General features: G+C 41.2%; 1 protein-coding gene across 4 annotated transcripts in view; it reads right to left on the bottom strand.

The window, feature by feature from the left end:
• The window catches only part of gabbr2 (gamma-aminobutyric acid (GABA) B receptor, 2), an 811,906-nt gene that overhangs the window by 210,601 nt on the left and 583,060 nt on the right, over nucleotides 1–18,245 (bottom strand). For all 4 annotated transcript variants that reach the window (XM_069913637.1, XM_069913635.1, XM_069913636.1 and 1 more), the window contains exon 8: nucleotides 15,580–15,640. In XM_069913637.1, the coding sequence (XP_069769738.1) occupies nucleotides 15,580–15,640 (61 nt within the window). The remainder of the gene's footprint in view (nucleotides 1–15,579; nucleotides 15,641–18,245) is intronic.

The raw sequence follows: 18,245 nt of genomic DNA, 5'->3' as shown, positions 1-18,245 counted from the left end.
GTAGAGAGGTCATGTTACAACTCTACAAATCTTTTGTAAATTCATGCATTGAATATTGTGTTCAGTTCTGGTCACCTCTATAGGAAGGATGTGAAGTTCTGGGGAGAGCGCAGAAGAGATTTACCAGGATGCTGCCTGGATTGGGAAACAAGTCTTATGAGGCAAGGTTAACAGAGGTGAGAATTTTCACTTTGGAGTGTAGAAGGATGAGAGGAAACTTTATAGAGGTCAACAAGATAATGAGAGGCATAGCTAGGGTGGACTGCCAGCACCTGTTTCCCAGGGCAGAATCAACAAACACAAGAGGACATTTGTACAAAGTGAAGGGAGGGAAGATTATGGGAGTCGTCAGAGGTAAGTTTGTTTTATTTTACACAGAGAGTTGTGGGTGCCTGGAATGCCTTGCCAAGGATGATGGTGGAAGCTGAAACATTGTGGCCATTTAAGAGACTCTTAGATAGACACATGGATGAAATGAAAATAAAGTTATAGGGTAGGGAGGGTTTAGTATTTTATTTAAGAAACACATAGGTCGAATCACATCGAGGGATGAAGGATCTGTGCTGTATTGTTCTATGTTCCATGTTCTGTCTGAATCACAAGAAAGCATATTCAAGCACATTCCTGAGACATGACCACAAACCACAGTGGTGCTCTAGAGTGATACTGAAGCCATGCAGCTCTATCAGAGGTGTTATCTTGCAGCTGGGATGATAAACCTTGCCTCTGTCCACTGGGGAGAGTAAAAATCAAAATTCCCACGACATGGGCAGGGGAAATGTCCCCAGGGTCATGATCATCGACTCTTCACATCATGTTGTTAAAAACACCACTTTTGGCAGTTCACTCTGGAGGATGTGGTGGCTAATTCATATGTTAACTCTTCAAAAAGTACTCCGTTGGCTGCACAATGCTCTGGGATACTCTGTGAAGGACATGAATAAATTCAGGTTTTGCTCTCTGTCTTTTTAATAGCAGAACCTCTCGCTATGTAAAGGCAAATAATTGCTTGAGTAAATTTGTTTCTATTCACCATGGCAAGTATAGTGTCATGCCACATATATAAATATTTAGCAGTCTGCCTAATGGACAAGTTATTACCGAAGCATTTAGAGAGGGTTGTGAAAAAATGCACCTAAGCATCAGTAGGTGTATTTGTGCGACTTCTGAAGGAGAAAGGTGATGGTGGAGAGACTGTAACAAGGTCGAGATTAATAGTTAAAAATCACCTTTGAGTGAATAGAGATTGATTTCACAGATTTCTCATAGTGATATTGCAATAGCAATTTCATCTACCTTGCCAGTTCAAAAGTGGAATGTTTCACAACCAGATGGCACTTTCTCTGAGTCAGGCCTTGGCTTTGTCTTGCCTTTTGGAATAACCTCCTATGCCTCACTTTATGGAAAAAAACCCAAGGCAATTATAAGAGATATCATTACACTGGAGCTTTGAAATAGCGGCCAAAATTGGGAATATTGCTGGAACCCAAACCTGGCTGGAGGTCAGTCCACAACATAAGGCATTCAAACAGATGATTCAGTATGAGAGATCAGGCAGAGCCCCTAAGGGACTGTGTGGTTAGCAAAAAAAGGCAGATAAAAGATTTTTCTTCTTTAAAATGAGATGGGGAAATGGTATTTTAGATTAAACCTAATGAGGCTAAAGATCGAGGAGGTGCAGAACCATAACCCTTTCATATTTTTATGACAACTTTGCCAAAAGGTGAAGAGACTGGAGATGAATTTGGATCTTCACGTGCTGCAGCTTTTAGGATTCCCTCATTACTAGTTATAAAATTGTGGATTTGAATGAAAAAAAACCCTGCCTGATTGAGGTTCTGAACTCATCTTGGTTCAAGCGGAGATACTGTAGATGTTGGAATCTAGAGCAAAAGCAAATAAACAGCTGGAGGAACTCAACGGGTCAAGCAGTGTGTGTGCAAAATAACAGGAACTGTCAACATTTCAGATCGAGATCCCGTATCAGGACTCCGGGTGGAGTTGGAAAATGACTGGTGCAAAGAAGGGAAGAGGAAGGGTAAGACAGGGGCCAAAAGATGGGGAGAGATGAAGGATGATGGCTAGTTGGAGCTGGGGGAGGGAATATGGTGAGGCGACAAAGGCATGTGAGTGGTAAGGGGAAGAAGACAAAGAGGGAAAAAAAGAGGCAAATGAAGTGAGGCAGTGGAAGGAGGGGAGAGTAGAGGGGAAATGGTTGTTGGAGGGTGATGAACAGGAACACAGAAGGTAGAGTCTGATCTGTAAGGAATGTGATAATGGAAACCACTGGGAGAGAGGTGATGGCAGATGGAACCTAATGTAGAAAGGGGATCCAGTGGGTGAAACGTGTGGATAGTTGGTGCATGGAACCAGGATGGGAAGGTGGCAAAAATGGATGACAGGGAGCTGGAGGGAGTGGAAAGGAAAGGAGACAAAAATGGGAAGATCAGAGGTGAATCAGAGAGAGAGAGAGAGAGAGAGAGAGAGAGAGAGAGAGAGAACACAGAAGGTAAAGGTGACAGGGAAGTGGAAAATGCATAGCCCGTCGGACTGAATTTTCCCTTCTCAGTCCTGATGTAGGATCTCAACCTGAAATATCCACAAGTCCTTTTCCCTCACAAATGCCTGCTCACTGTTCTGAGTTCCTCCAGCAGTTTGATTTTTGCATTTGGAAACTAAAACCTGACATTAGTTTACAGAACCATGAAGTTTTTACTTTCTCATTAAAATTCAATGTGATCACCAGTGCCACTTGAACAAAGATGTTTTACTAAGTTTATTCAATCTTGGCTGTTTGCTGTTCCAGTTTTGCAAGAACATGATTGATTTTTAACTGTCACAGAGATTGCTGAATAGCAACAAGGCTGGGAATTAAATACTTAACTGACCAACAATTCTTACATTGCGAGAATGTATACAACAAATATTTGGATGAGATTCCAAAGCTTCAATGCCGTTCTATTGTAAGGATTTGTGAGGAGGAAGGGCCACCAGGCCAATTATTATCAGGGAATAAGTAACTTGATTACTCAGTGAAAAGAAAATGTGGCTGAAAGTGTGATCTGTGCCCAAGGTGGTGGTGCCTATGCAACACATCATGAGGGGTGCAGTCTCTAGGGAAGAAGCAGACCGGGGTATGGCACCAGAAAGAGGGAGAACATCCACCCCCTCCCCTATTGGAAAGGAGAAGCCTGGAAGATGACTCAACAGGAAAGTGACCATGGCAGTGGACCAGCGAGGGGCTCAAGGATTCATACAGGCCTTGGACTGCTGGTGACCTGCAGTCGAGGGACTCACACAGGCTGCGGGCTACTGGCAACTGGCTCAATAGGAATCAGGTATTGGAACTGGGATTCGAGAGGATGCTGAGAGCAAGAAAGGGCTCCCAAAGGACCTCGGGCACCAATGGCTTCCTGATCGTATCAGAAGTTTTTACTTAAAGCTCGAGCTGCCATAGAACAGGAGTCTGTGCTGTTGCAGGGGGTGTGGGAGTTCTGGAGGTGAATCCACGGACACTGCAGCTGAACATCTACAAGTTTTTGACACTCCTGTACATATAAGGCAAATGAAGAAACTAATCTTTCAGACCAAATTCAACTGAAATAAAAACTTTGACAGTTATATTCCAATGCCGATATCCACAGAGAAGCAGTGTCAGAAAAAGACCAACGACTCAATAGTTTGCCAAGAAAATAGCCACAACATAATGCTTCCAATCCCTCAATCCATCTGTTGTTGAAACAAACATCACTGCCTTCATTACCTCCAAATTCAACTATTTCAACATTCGCTTCTTTTGTTTTCCTCCATAAATATTAATAGATAAAAATTCTGGTCCTCCATGAGCAAACACATCCTGTTTAATGTGAAGCAACAACAGCTGTCCTCTGACTTCACAATACTGGAGACAGCCATTTGATTGATCATGTCTAGGCCTGTAAATAAAATGAGCTACCTATGCTATTGGACATCCCACCTCTTAGCCAAAACTTTGAAAGTTACAGGTTTTTCACTGTTCACTCGAGCACCTTTGACATTTGCGGAGAGTTTCAACCTCCACCAGTCTTGCTGAGACACCAGTACCCTGATGCACACTACCCCAAAGAATGCTGATTTGTTACAATAAGGTGCTTACTTTTTGTACTTTATAAAAGAGGACCGCTGAGGTGGCTGCAATAATGAATTAGCCAAGGGTTAGGGTGGAGATGGAGACTGAGGCAAGCAATGAGGCTGCTCAGAACTGAGATGTCGGGCTGGGAGCTTCCCCCTGGCTGGCATTGCACTGTTGGGTGCTGACAGTATTTTATAATGTACACATAAGTAGATATGCCAAAAATTCTTACTTGCTGCATCCGAGGAGGTACTTTATACAAAAAAACCCACTCCATAGTACACATCAAATTAACACATAGAAAGATATAATAAATATGCACACAAATATAGTTTGCTCCATGAGCTGAGACTGTTTTTTTGTTCTTGTGTGTGTCTCTCTCTCTCTCATGATATTGTGCAGTAATCTTCCTGTAGTGATGACCAGAATCGTAATTACTGCTCAACGTATGGTCTAACTCGTGCATTATACAGCATGATTTCATTGCCTTCATTTTCTGCACTCTGATTAATAAAAATTAATATTCCGTAAGCCTTCTTACCCACTAATTATCGGCCGACAAATCCCTGAAGGTAGTCTGGCATATCCACCAAATTGGTTTCTCCACACCACTTAGATTCCTAACATTTCTCTCAAAGTCACTTAGTTTGTTACTCCCAGTTGCATTACCTGAGCAACATAGTTTTCCATTTCTAATTTCATTCAGCACATTTGCATTCACCAACAAAATCCAGTCATACATTCCTACGGACTGGTACCCTCTTCCATGCAAACAACCACATGACCAAATTTGGTATAATTGGCACAACTCAATCATAGTTTCTACATTTATGTCCAAGTAATTCACATGGATGATGATGTTCAAAGGACCTACTGCAGTATTTACCAGATCCAATTGTAAACAGCTCTCATATTATCAAAACTCACAATAACTATTAGACTTGGATTTTTCCCACTGATCCAATTCTTATTCCAATTTACCATCTTCTCTTGTATCCTTTGGGCTAAATACTCTGGCAGATCCACCTAGATCATATTAAAACATTAAATTGCTATCCATAATAATCCTCATTTTTTTTCCTCTTTAAAAGATTAATTAAGGTAGTCAGATATGACCTTACTTAATTCCATGCTCAATTAACCTCTGCTTCTCTTTAAATGCTAACTTGCGCTCCCTTATGGATTTTTTCTGATAATTTGTTCACTATTGACGTTAAGCTGAGGCCACAGTTGCTCTCTGTATCTCTCACTCACTTTTAAACCATGGACAACATTAACTGCCTTTCTGTGATTTGCCTGCGCCAAAGAGAATTGAAAGAACTGCTGGCACAATGGCACAATTCTACTGACGGGAGCTTGAGGAATCAGCCATGCAGAGAACACCCGCAGCCAAAGGGGCAAATTGGCAGTGCTTAATATCAGGCTCTTCCTCAAGCAAAGCCAAAGGATTTGGGGTAGAGATGGGGGCGGGGGGGGGTGTGGGTCGATCAATACTAGTAACATCAGCATAGTGTGGGGCAGCAGTCAAGAGAGTAAACTGAATCGTGGCTGTACAGACGCAAAATCATTAAAAATGATCGATGCTGCACAGATGTTTCAATAACTGCTTCAGCTGGAGTGCTGTGCACCATTCAAGAAAAGTAATCTAAGCATTGAAGGACGTAAGGAAGTAAACCTCTGAGTTCTGAGAAGGAAACATTTGCTATGGACAAGAGATAGGAGAGTATAATCGTGCTGAAGTGTTCAACATTCAAAAGGATATGGAAGAGAAACATAAATGTTCTGGATTGTGTTAGTTGCTCGCCTGTGATCCCATAGAGATCCCATCGAGAATCATTTGCCAGCTGCAGCACGCAGGTCAGTGTGGTTCTATGTACCATGTCTGAAAATAACAATGTGGAAGTATGGGAACATGCCAACCATCAACTATCCATTTAAAGTAATTCCATACTAATCACATTTGATTCTCCCCACATTCCCTTCAACTCACTCAGATTCTATCATTTGCCTCAGGAGCAATTTACAGTGACATTCTGTTATTAGGACCCCGTGACCAGTGGCACACCGCATAAAGTGATACTGGGACTGCCACGGTTTGTCATATACATTTCTGACCTGGTTGTGAACGCAGATGATGTGATAAGTTTGCAGGTGGCATGATAATGGGTGGGAGCTATTGATAATAGGGAGAGTAGATGATGGTGACAGAACAATATTAATGAATTACAGTAGTAAGAAGTAAAACATGAAATTCTGCAGACACCATGGGTTGAAGTAAAAAAAACAATGCTGGAGAAACTCAATAGGTCAAACAGTGTCCTTTATGTAGCAAATATAAGGATACCTAACCGATGTTTTGGGCTTGAAGTTCGGATGCCTGCCGACATTGTTCCATATCCTGTTGAAGAGATCAAGCATGAAACGTCAATTAGGCATCTTTAGGTTCACTATATTGAGGACACTATTTGACCTGTCGAGCTTCTCCGGCATTGCGTTTTTAACTAATGAATTCGTAATGTGGGCTGAGCAAAGTAAGATAGAATTTAATCTTGAAAAAAAATGGGAGGTGAGGCATTTAGAGGAGCTAAAATGACCTAGATTTACACAACTAATTGTAGAGTAGGAGCAGAGAAACCTTGTTCTGTTCTACCGATTCCCGAAGACTGCAGTATACATCAAAATGGAGTCTTAAGAAGGCATTTAGGATACTTGGCTTTGATTGGCAGAGGCTTTGGATCTAAGAACTGGCAGGTGTTGAAGCAACTACATAAAACATTTTAGAGAGTGGTAGACTTTTACAGCATGGAAACAAGCTTTTTTAGTTCAACTGGTCCATCTTGACGAAGATGCCTCATAGAAACATAGAAGATAGGAGCAGGAGTAAGTCATTCGACCCTTCGAGCCTGCTCCGCCATTCAACGAGATCATGGGTGATCTTAAAGTTCAGTACCCCGTCCCTCTGTAACCTTTAATACCCTTATACTGAAGAAATAGATCTAATTCCCTCTTAAATAGATTTAATGAACCTGCCTCTACTGGCCTCTGTGGCCATGAATTCCACAGACTCACCACCCTCTGGGTCAAGAAGTTCCTCCTCATCTCGGTCCTAAATGGTTTGTCTATTATCCTCAAACCATGGCCCCGGGTTCTGGATTTTCCCACCATTGGAAACATCCCATCTGCATCCATTCTGTCCAGTCCTGCCAGAATTTTATATGTCTCTATGAGATCCCCTCTCAATCTTCTAAACTCCAGCGAGTACAATCCCAATTTGCGCAATCTTTCCTCATAAGTCATTCCTGCCATTCCTGCCTGGTGAATCGCCTCTGCACTCCCTCCATTGCAAGAAGTTAGTTCCATTCCCTAAGTTAGTTCCATTTCGCCCACATCCCTCTGAACCTTACTTCTCCATGTACCTCTCCAAGTGTTGGGTAACATTTAGACTACTATGTCTGGTCTGGAGAAGTTGCAGAGGAGATTCGCGGGGTTGGGGGGGGGGGGGTTGCTTGGGATGGGATGTTTCAATTAGAAGGAGAAACTAGATAGGCTGGGTTTGTTCTTCTAGGAGCAGACAAGACAGAGAGGGAACCTAATAGAAGTTTAGAAAATTATGAGAGACATTGACTGTGTAAAATTATTGGAAAAAGTCCTCCTTTGCAGAAGGGTATACATTGAAGATAAAAGCCAGTACTCTCATAAGTATTTAGATAACGATGCTCAGTGATGCCATTGTCCACAAAGTGCTGAGAAATGGGATGAGAACAGAAGGGTTGCTATTGACGTGATGGAGCTCAGGGCCATTTCTGTGCCAGATAAATTGAAGGTTCACACCTTCATAATCCTTACGATTTTGCTCCATTTATTCCAACGCGAGAGCAGTGCACCCACACTAGCAAAACCCAGCAGCTAAGTTAAGATTGAATTTGCTAATTTTTTTTCACTGATGTTGCCAGTTGAAGTGATGAAAGTCTGAACTAAATAACAACACATCTTCTTCATGCCTCATGAGCAGCACATCGCTGATCCCAGCTTTTGATACATCTATTCTTTGCTTGTGGTCCACAGTAGATCATTTTGAAAGCCATCAGTTCACTCCTCTACTCAACTGTGTTATGCATTTTGGTTTAAATTAATGGAAATGACAGATTTTGTATTTTTTCACCTTGTGAGAATAATTTGTTCAAGGTATCAGTAACGACTGTTGTCAATCTCATATCATAGCAAAAAAGTCAAGCCATTGTTTGGATACCAAAAATAGCAACTAAGAGCAAAGAGGCATCTGCCACATGTCAACAGTACTCAGGCATGAAGTGCTGCAGAGTTCATCTTGACAAAGGGCTCTGTGCACACATTTATGATCTCCAGCAATACACTGAACATCAGTAAGTATCTTAACTTAGTTACTGGGTTTTGCTAGTGTGGGTGCACTGCTCTCGCGTTGGAATAAATGGAGCAAAATCGTAAGGATTATGAAGGTGTGAACCTTCAATTTATCTGGCACAGAAATGGCCCTGAGCTCTATCACGTCAATAGCAACCCTTCTGTTCTCATCCTATTTCTCAGCATTTTGTGGACAATGGCATCACTGAGCATCGTTATCTAAATACTTATCATCAGAACATCAATCACCCTTTCAAACTGATTTGAAGCGTGCAGTCATCCTTTGATGTTCAGAAACCCAGCTAATAATTTCTCTTCACCAAACACAGACTGTGTTCAGCAACAGGGAAAGTAATTCAAGGGTGTGGCATGGGGTACTAATAATCAACGACTCCCAGGTCAGTCGGTAATCAGATCCATCTGGCTGATGTTTCACCACCATCATTGTCTCGTGCATTCAACAGGCAGAGGTGTGCCACATGCTGAGGAACATTTTGATGAAGTAGACTTCTGCACAAATGATTTACTCCTAGATCTGGGAGATGAGTTGCTCCCTTTGCACTCTGATATGATTGAAAGAAGGAAGCATGCAGATTGGTTATTGGAAAGACAAAGATTAGGGTGAAGGCCCAGGTGAAGACCTGTGACTCAACGCCCCACTATGTAATTAGATCCTTGATTTCCTCACCTCTAGACCACAATCATTGAGGATTGGTAAGAACATCTCCTCCACAACCTCCATCAGTACTGGAGCACCACAGGGCTGCATTCTTAGCCTCCTGTTCTAGTCACTTTATACCGATGACTGTGTGGCTCCGTACAACAACATCATAATCCACATATTTGCTGGTAGTGGGTGGCATTAAAAGGGACGATGAATCAGCATGCAGGAGGGAGATTTAAAACTTGGCTGAATGGTGCACCAACCTTGCACTCAACGTTACCAAAATTAAGGAGCTGATTGTCGACTTCAGGAAGGAAAAGCCAGAGGTGTATGATCCAGTGATCATTTGGGCATCCAAGGTGGAGAGGATGAGCAATTTTAAGTTCTTGGGAGTCACTATTTCAGAGGATCCTTCCTCTACCCAACACACTAATGGCATAGTGAAGAAAGCTCATTTGCATCTCTACTTCCTCAGGAGTGTACGGAGGTTTGGTATGACATCAGAAACCCTGGCAAATTTCTACAGATGTGTGGTGGAAAGTGAGCGAATCATCTGCATTATGGACTGGTATGGGGACACCAATACCTCTGAGCATAAATCCCTGCAAAAAGTAGTGGACACAGCCCAGTGCTTATCTGAGACCTTCTGCCGCAGAAACTGGTGGCCTTACTGTCCTATTACTGTGCCTTGTCTTGGTGGCATTGGAGTCATTCCTGGTGTATTTCCACATCCAGATCACCTCTACCGAACCAATATCGGAGCTGGAGGCAACTGACAAAATCGTTTTCCTGATATTCCACCAGTACCTGGCCAAAGATCATGATCAATCAATTCCTGTGTGCATCAAAGGAAAAAGAATGAGGTGAGGGAGCGACGTGGGGGAGGTGGGGGTTGGAGAGAAGAGGGTTGCAGGGTGCCACAACTTGCATCTTGTGGAATAATAGCTAACCATTATTTGAAGAATGGGATTAGATTCGAGAATATTCCGACACCTCATGGCCTACAGACAATCCGGCTGTTCAAATAATGGAGAAATCATTATAAGCATCCAGGCCCTGCTTTGGTTCAGTTCTGCTCCTTGTTTCTGGGAGCTACCACCTGTGGTAGAATCAGTGGAAATGTTTCAGTGATAAAGGGTTCATGGTTGAATAGCTGGCAGAATACCAGCTACACCACGAGTGAGTGGCTTGCAGCAACATTAAGTGCACGAACAATGCGTAGAGGGGTGTAAATGAATGTTAGATATGCCGAGATTGGTGGAGGTTTTGGCACACCAGTAATGGGATTGTGGTGCAATGAGCACTGTATGAGGAAAAAGATGAAATTGGCTAGATGGGAGATGAAGAAGCAGTCACAAAGCTTGCACGATGTTCTTGAGATCTTTGTGGGTCTGGTTTGTGGCATTAAACTCCCTCAGCCCAAGGTGCTGAGCACATTAAAACTAGCCATTCCTCTGTGATCACCTGGCATTTGTATGGGTGAGGTGGAGAGTGAGGGGGCATTTGGGAGACAATCTCAAAAAGGGGATTGAGAGGATGGGAAGATAAGGGTTGGGGAGGGAGGCAATGGTCAGGAGAGGATAAGATGGAATGGCAGGGGACTGGAGGGGAAAGCACAAGGGAATGATTGAGAGTCTGGGGAATGAGGAGAGTATTACATGAAGTGGTGTTTGAGCAATATTATGTGATTGGTTTGGACATGTTGCACTGGGCAGGTGGGATATGCAGAGGTGGTAAGTGGAAATGCACAAAGAGAAGGTCAAAGAAGATTGCATGGAAGTTGGTGGGTATGAGGTAAGATATAGGCGTGAATGAGTGTCAGAGGAAGGAATAAAGTAAGTGTTTGGGCACCATGAGCAAATGATTAGGTGGAGTCAGCCAGATTACTGGAGTGGGTGGAATGGTTTGGGCAATCAAATGAATGGGTGAGGTGGGTCTTATCCAGTCGAGGGGCTACTTGGATGATCAGAGTTGGGCAGGGAGATCGACATCAATGGCAGCCAGAGAGATGATGGGGTTGATTAGTAATGATGAAACTAGAAGGCACCCAAGCACTGGCAATATTTTTAATTTTTTTTAACAATATAGCACAATAGAAGACTCTTTTGACCCATGAAACCTATGTTGCCCAATTGCAGCCAATTAACCTTCGTACCCTGCATATTTTGGAGGGTGAAAGGAAACCGAAGCACCTGGAGAAAATCCTAATATGTCACCGAGAGAACATAACACTCCTTACAGTCAGCGCCATTATCTTCATATGAACCAGTCAGGAATCTGAAGTACAGAAGCTTCTCATTACTGTAAAGACCACTTGCTTGGATTCAGCTTTAACTAGATCATCTGGGTACATGTAGGATGACCTAGAGTTGAACTGAATATTCCAAAAGTACACAAAAGATGAAGTGGGGTTTAGTCTGAAGTTACAATCAGTGGCTAGAGTGGACCACATGAGAGTTTGAGGGGTTGGAATGAACATGCAGGTTATGTCAGGAATGGAGACAAGAGCAAGGAATACATTTTAATCATCTTTTTTCTTAAAATAGAATCTATTTTGTGTAAGAATAATGGTTGGACATTTCTTCTAGGAACTGTTTGATGTTTGCCCTGATTAAAGAAACCTGCATTCCAGGAGGTTCCTCTTCTTTCTCCTTCATTATTTTATTTTAAATGATGGAAAAAATAAAGTTTGATGAGAATGAGATCTAATTTCCATTCTGGAACTGAAAAGTCATTTGAGTACAATTATGCACTTAGATAAATGAAAATTGAGATAATGATTCACCGGAGTAAACATCCAATCATTAACGATCCCAATTGGAATTGCTACTTGGCAGCTTTAGCCAGCCAAGCAGTGCTAAAGTCTCCATACCCAGTCTCACTCTCCCTGCTAATCCTTCATTTCAGCCAAACATCTCCAGCTTCTGACTGCCTTCTGAGGTCAGTCGAACACAAACAAACACTTCAATCATTATATATTCCTTCAATGAGCTGCATACCTTTATCAGCAAAATGTGATCAATTTGAGAGCTTTGAGGTTTGGACAACTTTTATTTATACTTGGAATTTTCACAAGAAAATTAACATGCAGAACCTCAAGTTTGAATTTGTTGCATTGAGTCATAAGCAAATTACATTACAGATGGTGAATAACTGAGTGCTGGCAACTGCATCTTAAAGGTTATTCTGCAGCACTCCCAGTTCTAGCAACGATGGACGAACCTTTGATGTGAGATGGTCTATTCTGAAGCTTACCCCCAAGATAGACATTTATATCTGAACACAAATGTGATAAAAATGGCAAACTGTTACAAAGGTTTCAATGGATGGCCAAACAGCCACATAAATTCTCTCAATTTGCTTCTTTCTTATTTATTCTTAAACATGGGACTTGCAAGTGTTTTATTTTTTTCTGGGATGTCTAACCATTCAGACTAATAATCTCGTTTCTCTGACCAATCTAAAAGCTGAATAATTTTTAAGGGATGTTTTGAACACCATGAAGTCCCTTGTTTTTTTTACTTGATTCTTAATGAAAATGAATCAAGAATTAGGTTAGAAATTAGGAACACAGTGGGTACCTACAGGTCACTAATTTCAGAGAGAATGAAAAATGAAAAGCACTCTCTGATACCCAAGACTTCTGCTAAATATGTGAGCTGCTTGTCAAAGCATTCCTGACAGATCACTTCTCCCAGAACACTACCCATCTCCAATGCAATTACTTCAACCGACAGTAAAGACAGCTGGGCCTTAAATTGCAATTTTCATGGCTTTATCTGACCAATGACAATAATTCACAATGACTACCAGTTAAAACAATCATCCCCTAATCTGGCAAAAATGATTTCCATGATAATGTTCCAAAAGCAAAATACTGCAGATACCAGAAATCTGAAATAAAGCAGAAAATGGCAGAAATATAAGCCGCACTATGATGATATAAATACTTATTGATCAGGTCATTAACCTGAAGTGTGAACCTTGCTTTTCCATCCTTGGATGTTGTGTGATCTCAGCATGCAAACACATAAAACAGGAACAGGTCCTTCACGCCTGCTCCTCCTTTTAATACATTCAGGGATTTCTTTTCTTTGGCTTGGCTTCGAGGACGAAGATTTATGGAGGGGGTAAATGTCCATTGTAAATCTTTGCCCCTTGTTTATATAGTATCTGTCTTGAAAAGATTCATCGATTCTGCTTTCACGTCAGGAAAAAAAACATTTTATCTTTATATTAATTGTTACCCTTTAATTTTTTTAAATAACTTCATCTGCAGATTCTCATACAAAAGGAAATATCCTCTCCACTTCCACCCTGTCAAGGCCCCTCAGGAATGTTTATATTTCACTCAATTCCTCTCTCACTCCAGTGAACTCCAGTGGATACAAACCAAACCTGTTTAACATTTCCGCATAAGACAACCTGTCCACTCCTGTCAATTATCTAGTCAATCTTCTCTGAACTGTTTCCAAGCATTTACATCCTTCCTTAGATCAAGGCACCAATAGAACACAACAGATGTAGTCTCACCAATTCACTGTATAATTGAAGCTTAATGTCTTTATTTTTGGATTTAATTCCCTGAGCAGTAAGCAATAGCATTCTGTTAGCTATCCCAATTAAATGTTGCATTGGCATAGCCGACATCCAGATCCCTCAGTATTTCAGAACTATTATTTATATCAATTAGACACTAGAGTTCTTTTATTTTCACAGGTATAATGGGCAATCTTATATTTTCCCACATTACATTCTATTTGATAGAACTTTATCTACTCATTTAATCTCTTAACCAATCTATATCACTTTGTGGCCGGCCTATTAATCTTTATATCTTAATTTTTTTACCTAGACTTCTGTCAACAGCGAATTTGGCAAGCATAGTATTGATGTCCACATGATGCCTACATTGTAAGTTGTTTAGCCCAATGGCTCATCACGACACAGTTTATCAAATGGGGGAGGAAAAAAAACATTTATGCCCACCCTGCTTCTTGTTGGCCAGCTGATCTTCGATCCATGCCATGAAATTTTATTTTCTACAATGACCTTTAAGGCAGTACATTATTGAATGGCTTACCAAAATCTTAGAACCACTACAGTTCCCTGATATTGATAACACATGGACTTTCTTCAAAGATCCTCATTAAATTGATTAAATGCAATTCCCCTTTCACAAAACCCCATTAATTTTGCCCTGAAATGTTGAGGTGTCATGCTATAACACGTTTAAAATCAAGTGTTAATATTTTCACTCTGCCAGATTATCATCTAACAGGCTTATAGTCTCTTGTTTTCTGTTCCCCTCTCTTTCTGAAAAAAAGGAAGCCTTGTCATACAGATGAGATTTTGTAAAATTATAACTGACCGATTCATCTAAGACCCGGAGGTGAAGTTCATCAGGTCTAGAGACCTGTCAACCTGCAGCTGCAGCAACTACATCCACACCACTTCTCCAATGATTGACATTTCCGTGAGTTCCACCCTCTCTTTCGATGGCAGGATATAACTTTCAAAGCAATGAAGACAGCATAAAATAAATACCATGGCCTTTTCATTCCCAAGGTTGGGGAATGTAAAGTTCGAGGGGAAATATTTAAAAGGGTTCTGAAAGGAGTGGTCGGCATGTGGCACGAGGTTCCAGAGGAAATAGTAGAAATGGGGACAATTGTAATGTTCAAAAGATATTTAAACATGAATAAAATAGGTTCAGAAGGATATGAATGAAATACAGACAGCATGAGCAAGTTGGGCCAAAGGGCCTGTTTCTATGGTTTGGAACTCACTGGCTTTTTTTTCAAATCGTGAATTTAAAATAACCAGAGATGAGATCTCCTGCCTCAATGCTAAATCTTAATACCTGTATCTGAATGATCTAGAGCTGAATCCTAATCAAGCCAGAATGGTAGAAAGTTGGAAGGTCAACTTGATTGCAGGAGTACATCCTTCTCCCTCACTATCATATGGGAAGGAGGAAAGCCTGATACTGGTAATGTGGGCTCAGTCTCAGTCCCCAATCATGCTCCACTCTTCCCCCCACTTCAGCCAGCTTAGCGGCTTTTAAAGTAATCAGAACACCAGCTGAGCCAATATAAATACAACATGACAGTGACAGAATGGTAAATGGTGGATGCTGAGTTATTCTGATAGATTTTGAGCTCATTTGGGGAGATGAAAATCCAGATGGATGCACTTCAATATAATTAAAGCTTGCATTGTTTTTGAACCCCAGGCAATAAGGAGCCATGGGGGCCTCTGCAACAAGCTTGAAGGCCTGGCGCATGGCAAGGGTGCATCCCAGCAGACACAAGTCTTGGCAGTGATGGCAAATACTCAGATGATGAGTCCCTGACAAAATGAGAACCTTGAATAAAGCAAGCTTTCTGTGATACTCAAAAACCATTTATAACTATCGGGTTACCTTGAAACTGTGAGAATTTGATTGTTCCCATTCGCTCTCCATTTCTAAACATAACTTGACCCTATTAAAAAAAAGAGATAAATAATTTTATCACACAAGTGAAATATGACAAAGTACAAGAATTTTCTGAATGATTCACAAAATAAAATTAGTTATTCAATTTCAATGTTGACATCATATTTCTCTTATAACCAAATGTATTCCATTTTTGTCACCAGCTGCAATATGCCTTCAACAATCAATGTCTCAGTCAAATAAACTTATCAGAAAATCTGTGGCCTCAAACATAGTTAGAAACACCAAATTGGAAAATCATCATTACTTAGCCAAGGCAAATATTTAAAAAAAATTCAAGGTGAGAATTCCCTTAACTAAAATCATTGCTATGAAAAAAGGTTGTTCAAATAATGCTGGAAAACCTGTCAGCAATCAGTGTTATTAGTATGGTTACACAGAGTGCAATTTTGGCAACTGCGTATGTGCAGTTTGATGTGGAAATCTTGCCTTGTACCATTGTTAATGCTGTAACAGTGCAGGGCATTTGTCTTGACATTGACATACATGCAATTGCATTAGTTGAGCACTTGCGCTTCACTTCCCGACTGAGGTGAGCTGGTATTCTGGGGAATCTCTAATGGCCTGCTGAGCTCCTCCAGCATTTCTCTTGTTAATACGATCACAGCTTCTGCAGACTTTTGGGCTTCACTCCATTCATTTTATCCACTGTGAAATCTCTTCTTCCCTGAAGAAGTCCTCCTCTCTTTGGAGGGAGTTCTGTGAGAGTCGCTCTCACTGTTTCCCTTCTACACTCCCTGCCACTCTCAAGTTCTATAACCATGTACTCACCTAGACGCTCAGGCCTGAAATGTCGCATCATATAGTTTACCTCCAATGGACACTGGGAGACCAACTGAGATCCTCTAGTTTTTCTGTGTTGTTACTGTAATCACAGCAACTGCAGACTTTTGTGTTTTTCTTCATCCTTAATGATGCTCACCACAGCTGATTTGCACAACTTCAGCTCATCAATAAATGTCATCAATAAATGTCACCATGGCTCTCCTTTGTGGGCCCAGAGTTATTGCTGATGGCTATTCCTCTGAGCAAAGCCTCATAATTCAACCATGCATGTAGCAACACTTACTTTATCATAAAGCAACAATGGTTAAGATAGAAAGTGTAGATCTGAACTTTTATTGTTGCAGCAATAACTAGTCCAGAGAAGCAGCACAATGGCCATTATTTCCATCCACATATATTTTTATTGAGGTTTTTGTCAGTGTATATGCAGGGGACGTCACTGCCTCTTGTAAGTCGAGTCGTGTTCCACAAATAATAAATGAGGTGAATGACCGATGATTGCACCTCCCTAAACTTTGGCCGAGGTTCAAAACTACCTTTGTCATCAAACCAACACAAGATTTTCCAACTAGACATTCTATCAAAGAAAGAGATCAGCAGGCAGATATGAGAAAGGATTCTAGTCAAGCTCAGAGGTTTCCTGAAGCTCTAACTTCTTGAGTTATAGGGATATTCTGGCCCTTCATTTCCTGAAGGTGAAGCATGGATAAAATGAATGCTCACTTTTTTTTTCCCAAGCAGATGACTCTAGAACTAGATGGCAGAGGTTTAAGCTAAAAAGGGGAGAGATTTAACAAGTCAAGCCACCTTTATTTATTATTCATGCCATGCTCACATGGTAAAGATGATATAGCCTTTCTCCAGGACCACGGAGCATATTTACATAAATATAAGTTAGAATGGAAGTGAAACATATTAAAATATTAAGGCATATAGGTCCATGATACACTGTCCTCATATGTTCTGGGAATTCAGGAACCTGATGGCTTGGGGGGAAAAAATCTGTTACCTAATCTGGACATAAGGGCCAAAGTGCTGTGGTATCTCCAACCAGATGGCAGAAGGGAGAACCGTTTAGATGAGGGGCGGCCTTCACAATATTTATTGCCTTTCGCCTACATCAAGTGATGTAGATGACCTTCAATGGGAGGAAGAGAACCCCCAGTGATCTTTTCTGCTGACTTCACTATCCTCTGCAGCGTTTTGCAGTCCGAGGAGGTTCAGTTTCCAAACCAGGCGGTGATACAGTTGTACAGGATGCTCTCAATAAATCTTCTGTTGAATGTAGTGAGGATGGAGAAAGGGAGATGAATTTTCCTCAGCCTTCGCAGGAAGTAGAGGCAACAGTGGTCTAAGGGACATTTTCTTTCAGATAGTAGCCCATATCTGGAACGAGCTGCTAGAGGAAGCTACAGAAGCGGGTACAACCACAATATTGAAAAGTCTTTTGAAGAGATATATGGTTAAGAAAGGTTTAGTAGAGCATGGATCGAATTCAGGCACAGGACTAACCCACTTGGTTGGCATGGACAAGTTGGGCTGAAAGGCTGGTTCCATTTTGTGTGACAGTGTGAATCTCATTCTGCAACATCAGCCTAGATTATCTCTTAAATCGAGTTTTAAAGTTACCCTCTGACCCAATCTGATACTAATGCAATGTGATGGATTCAAGATGCTCGCATAAACCTAAAATCACATTTATTACAAATCTTAAACTATTTACAGTGGTAAGATTCAGAAACTAGAGAGTTAGGCACATTTGTTTTACATCCTTAAATAATAAATGCTAAACAATGTTGAAAGGC

This window comes from Narcine bancroftii, chromosome 1 (assembly GCF_036971445.1).
Source record: "Narcine bancroftii isolate sNarBan1 chromosome 1, sNarBan1.hap1, whole genome shotgun sequence".
In the NCBI taxonomy this organism is placed as follows: Eukaryota; Metazoa; Chordata; class Chondrichthyes; order Torpediniformes; family Narcinidae; genus Narcine; species Narcine bancroftii.
Note: the sequence above shows the minus strand (reverse complement) of the source record. Positions and strands in the feature narration are given on the sequence as shown.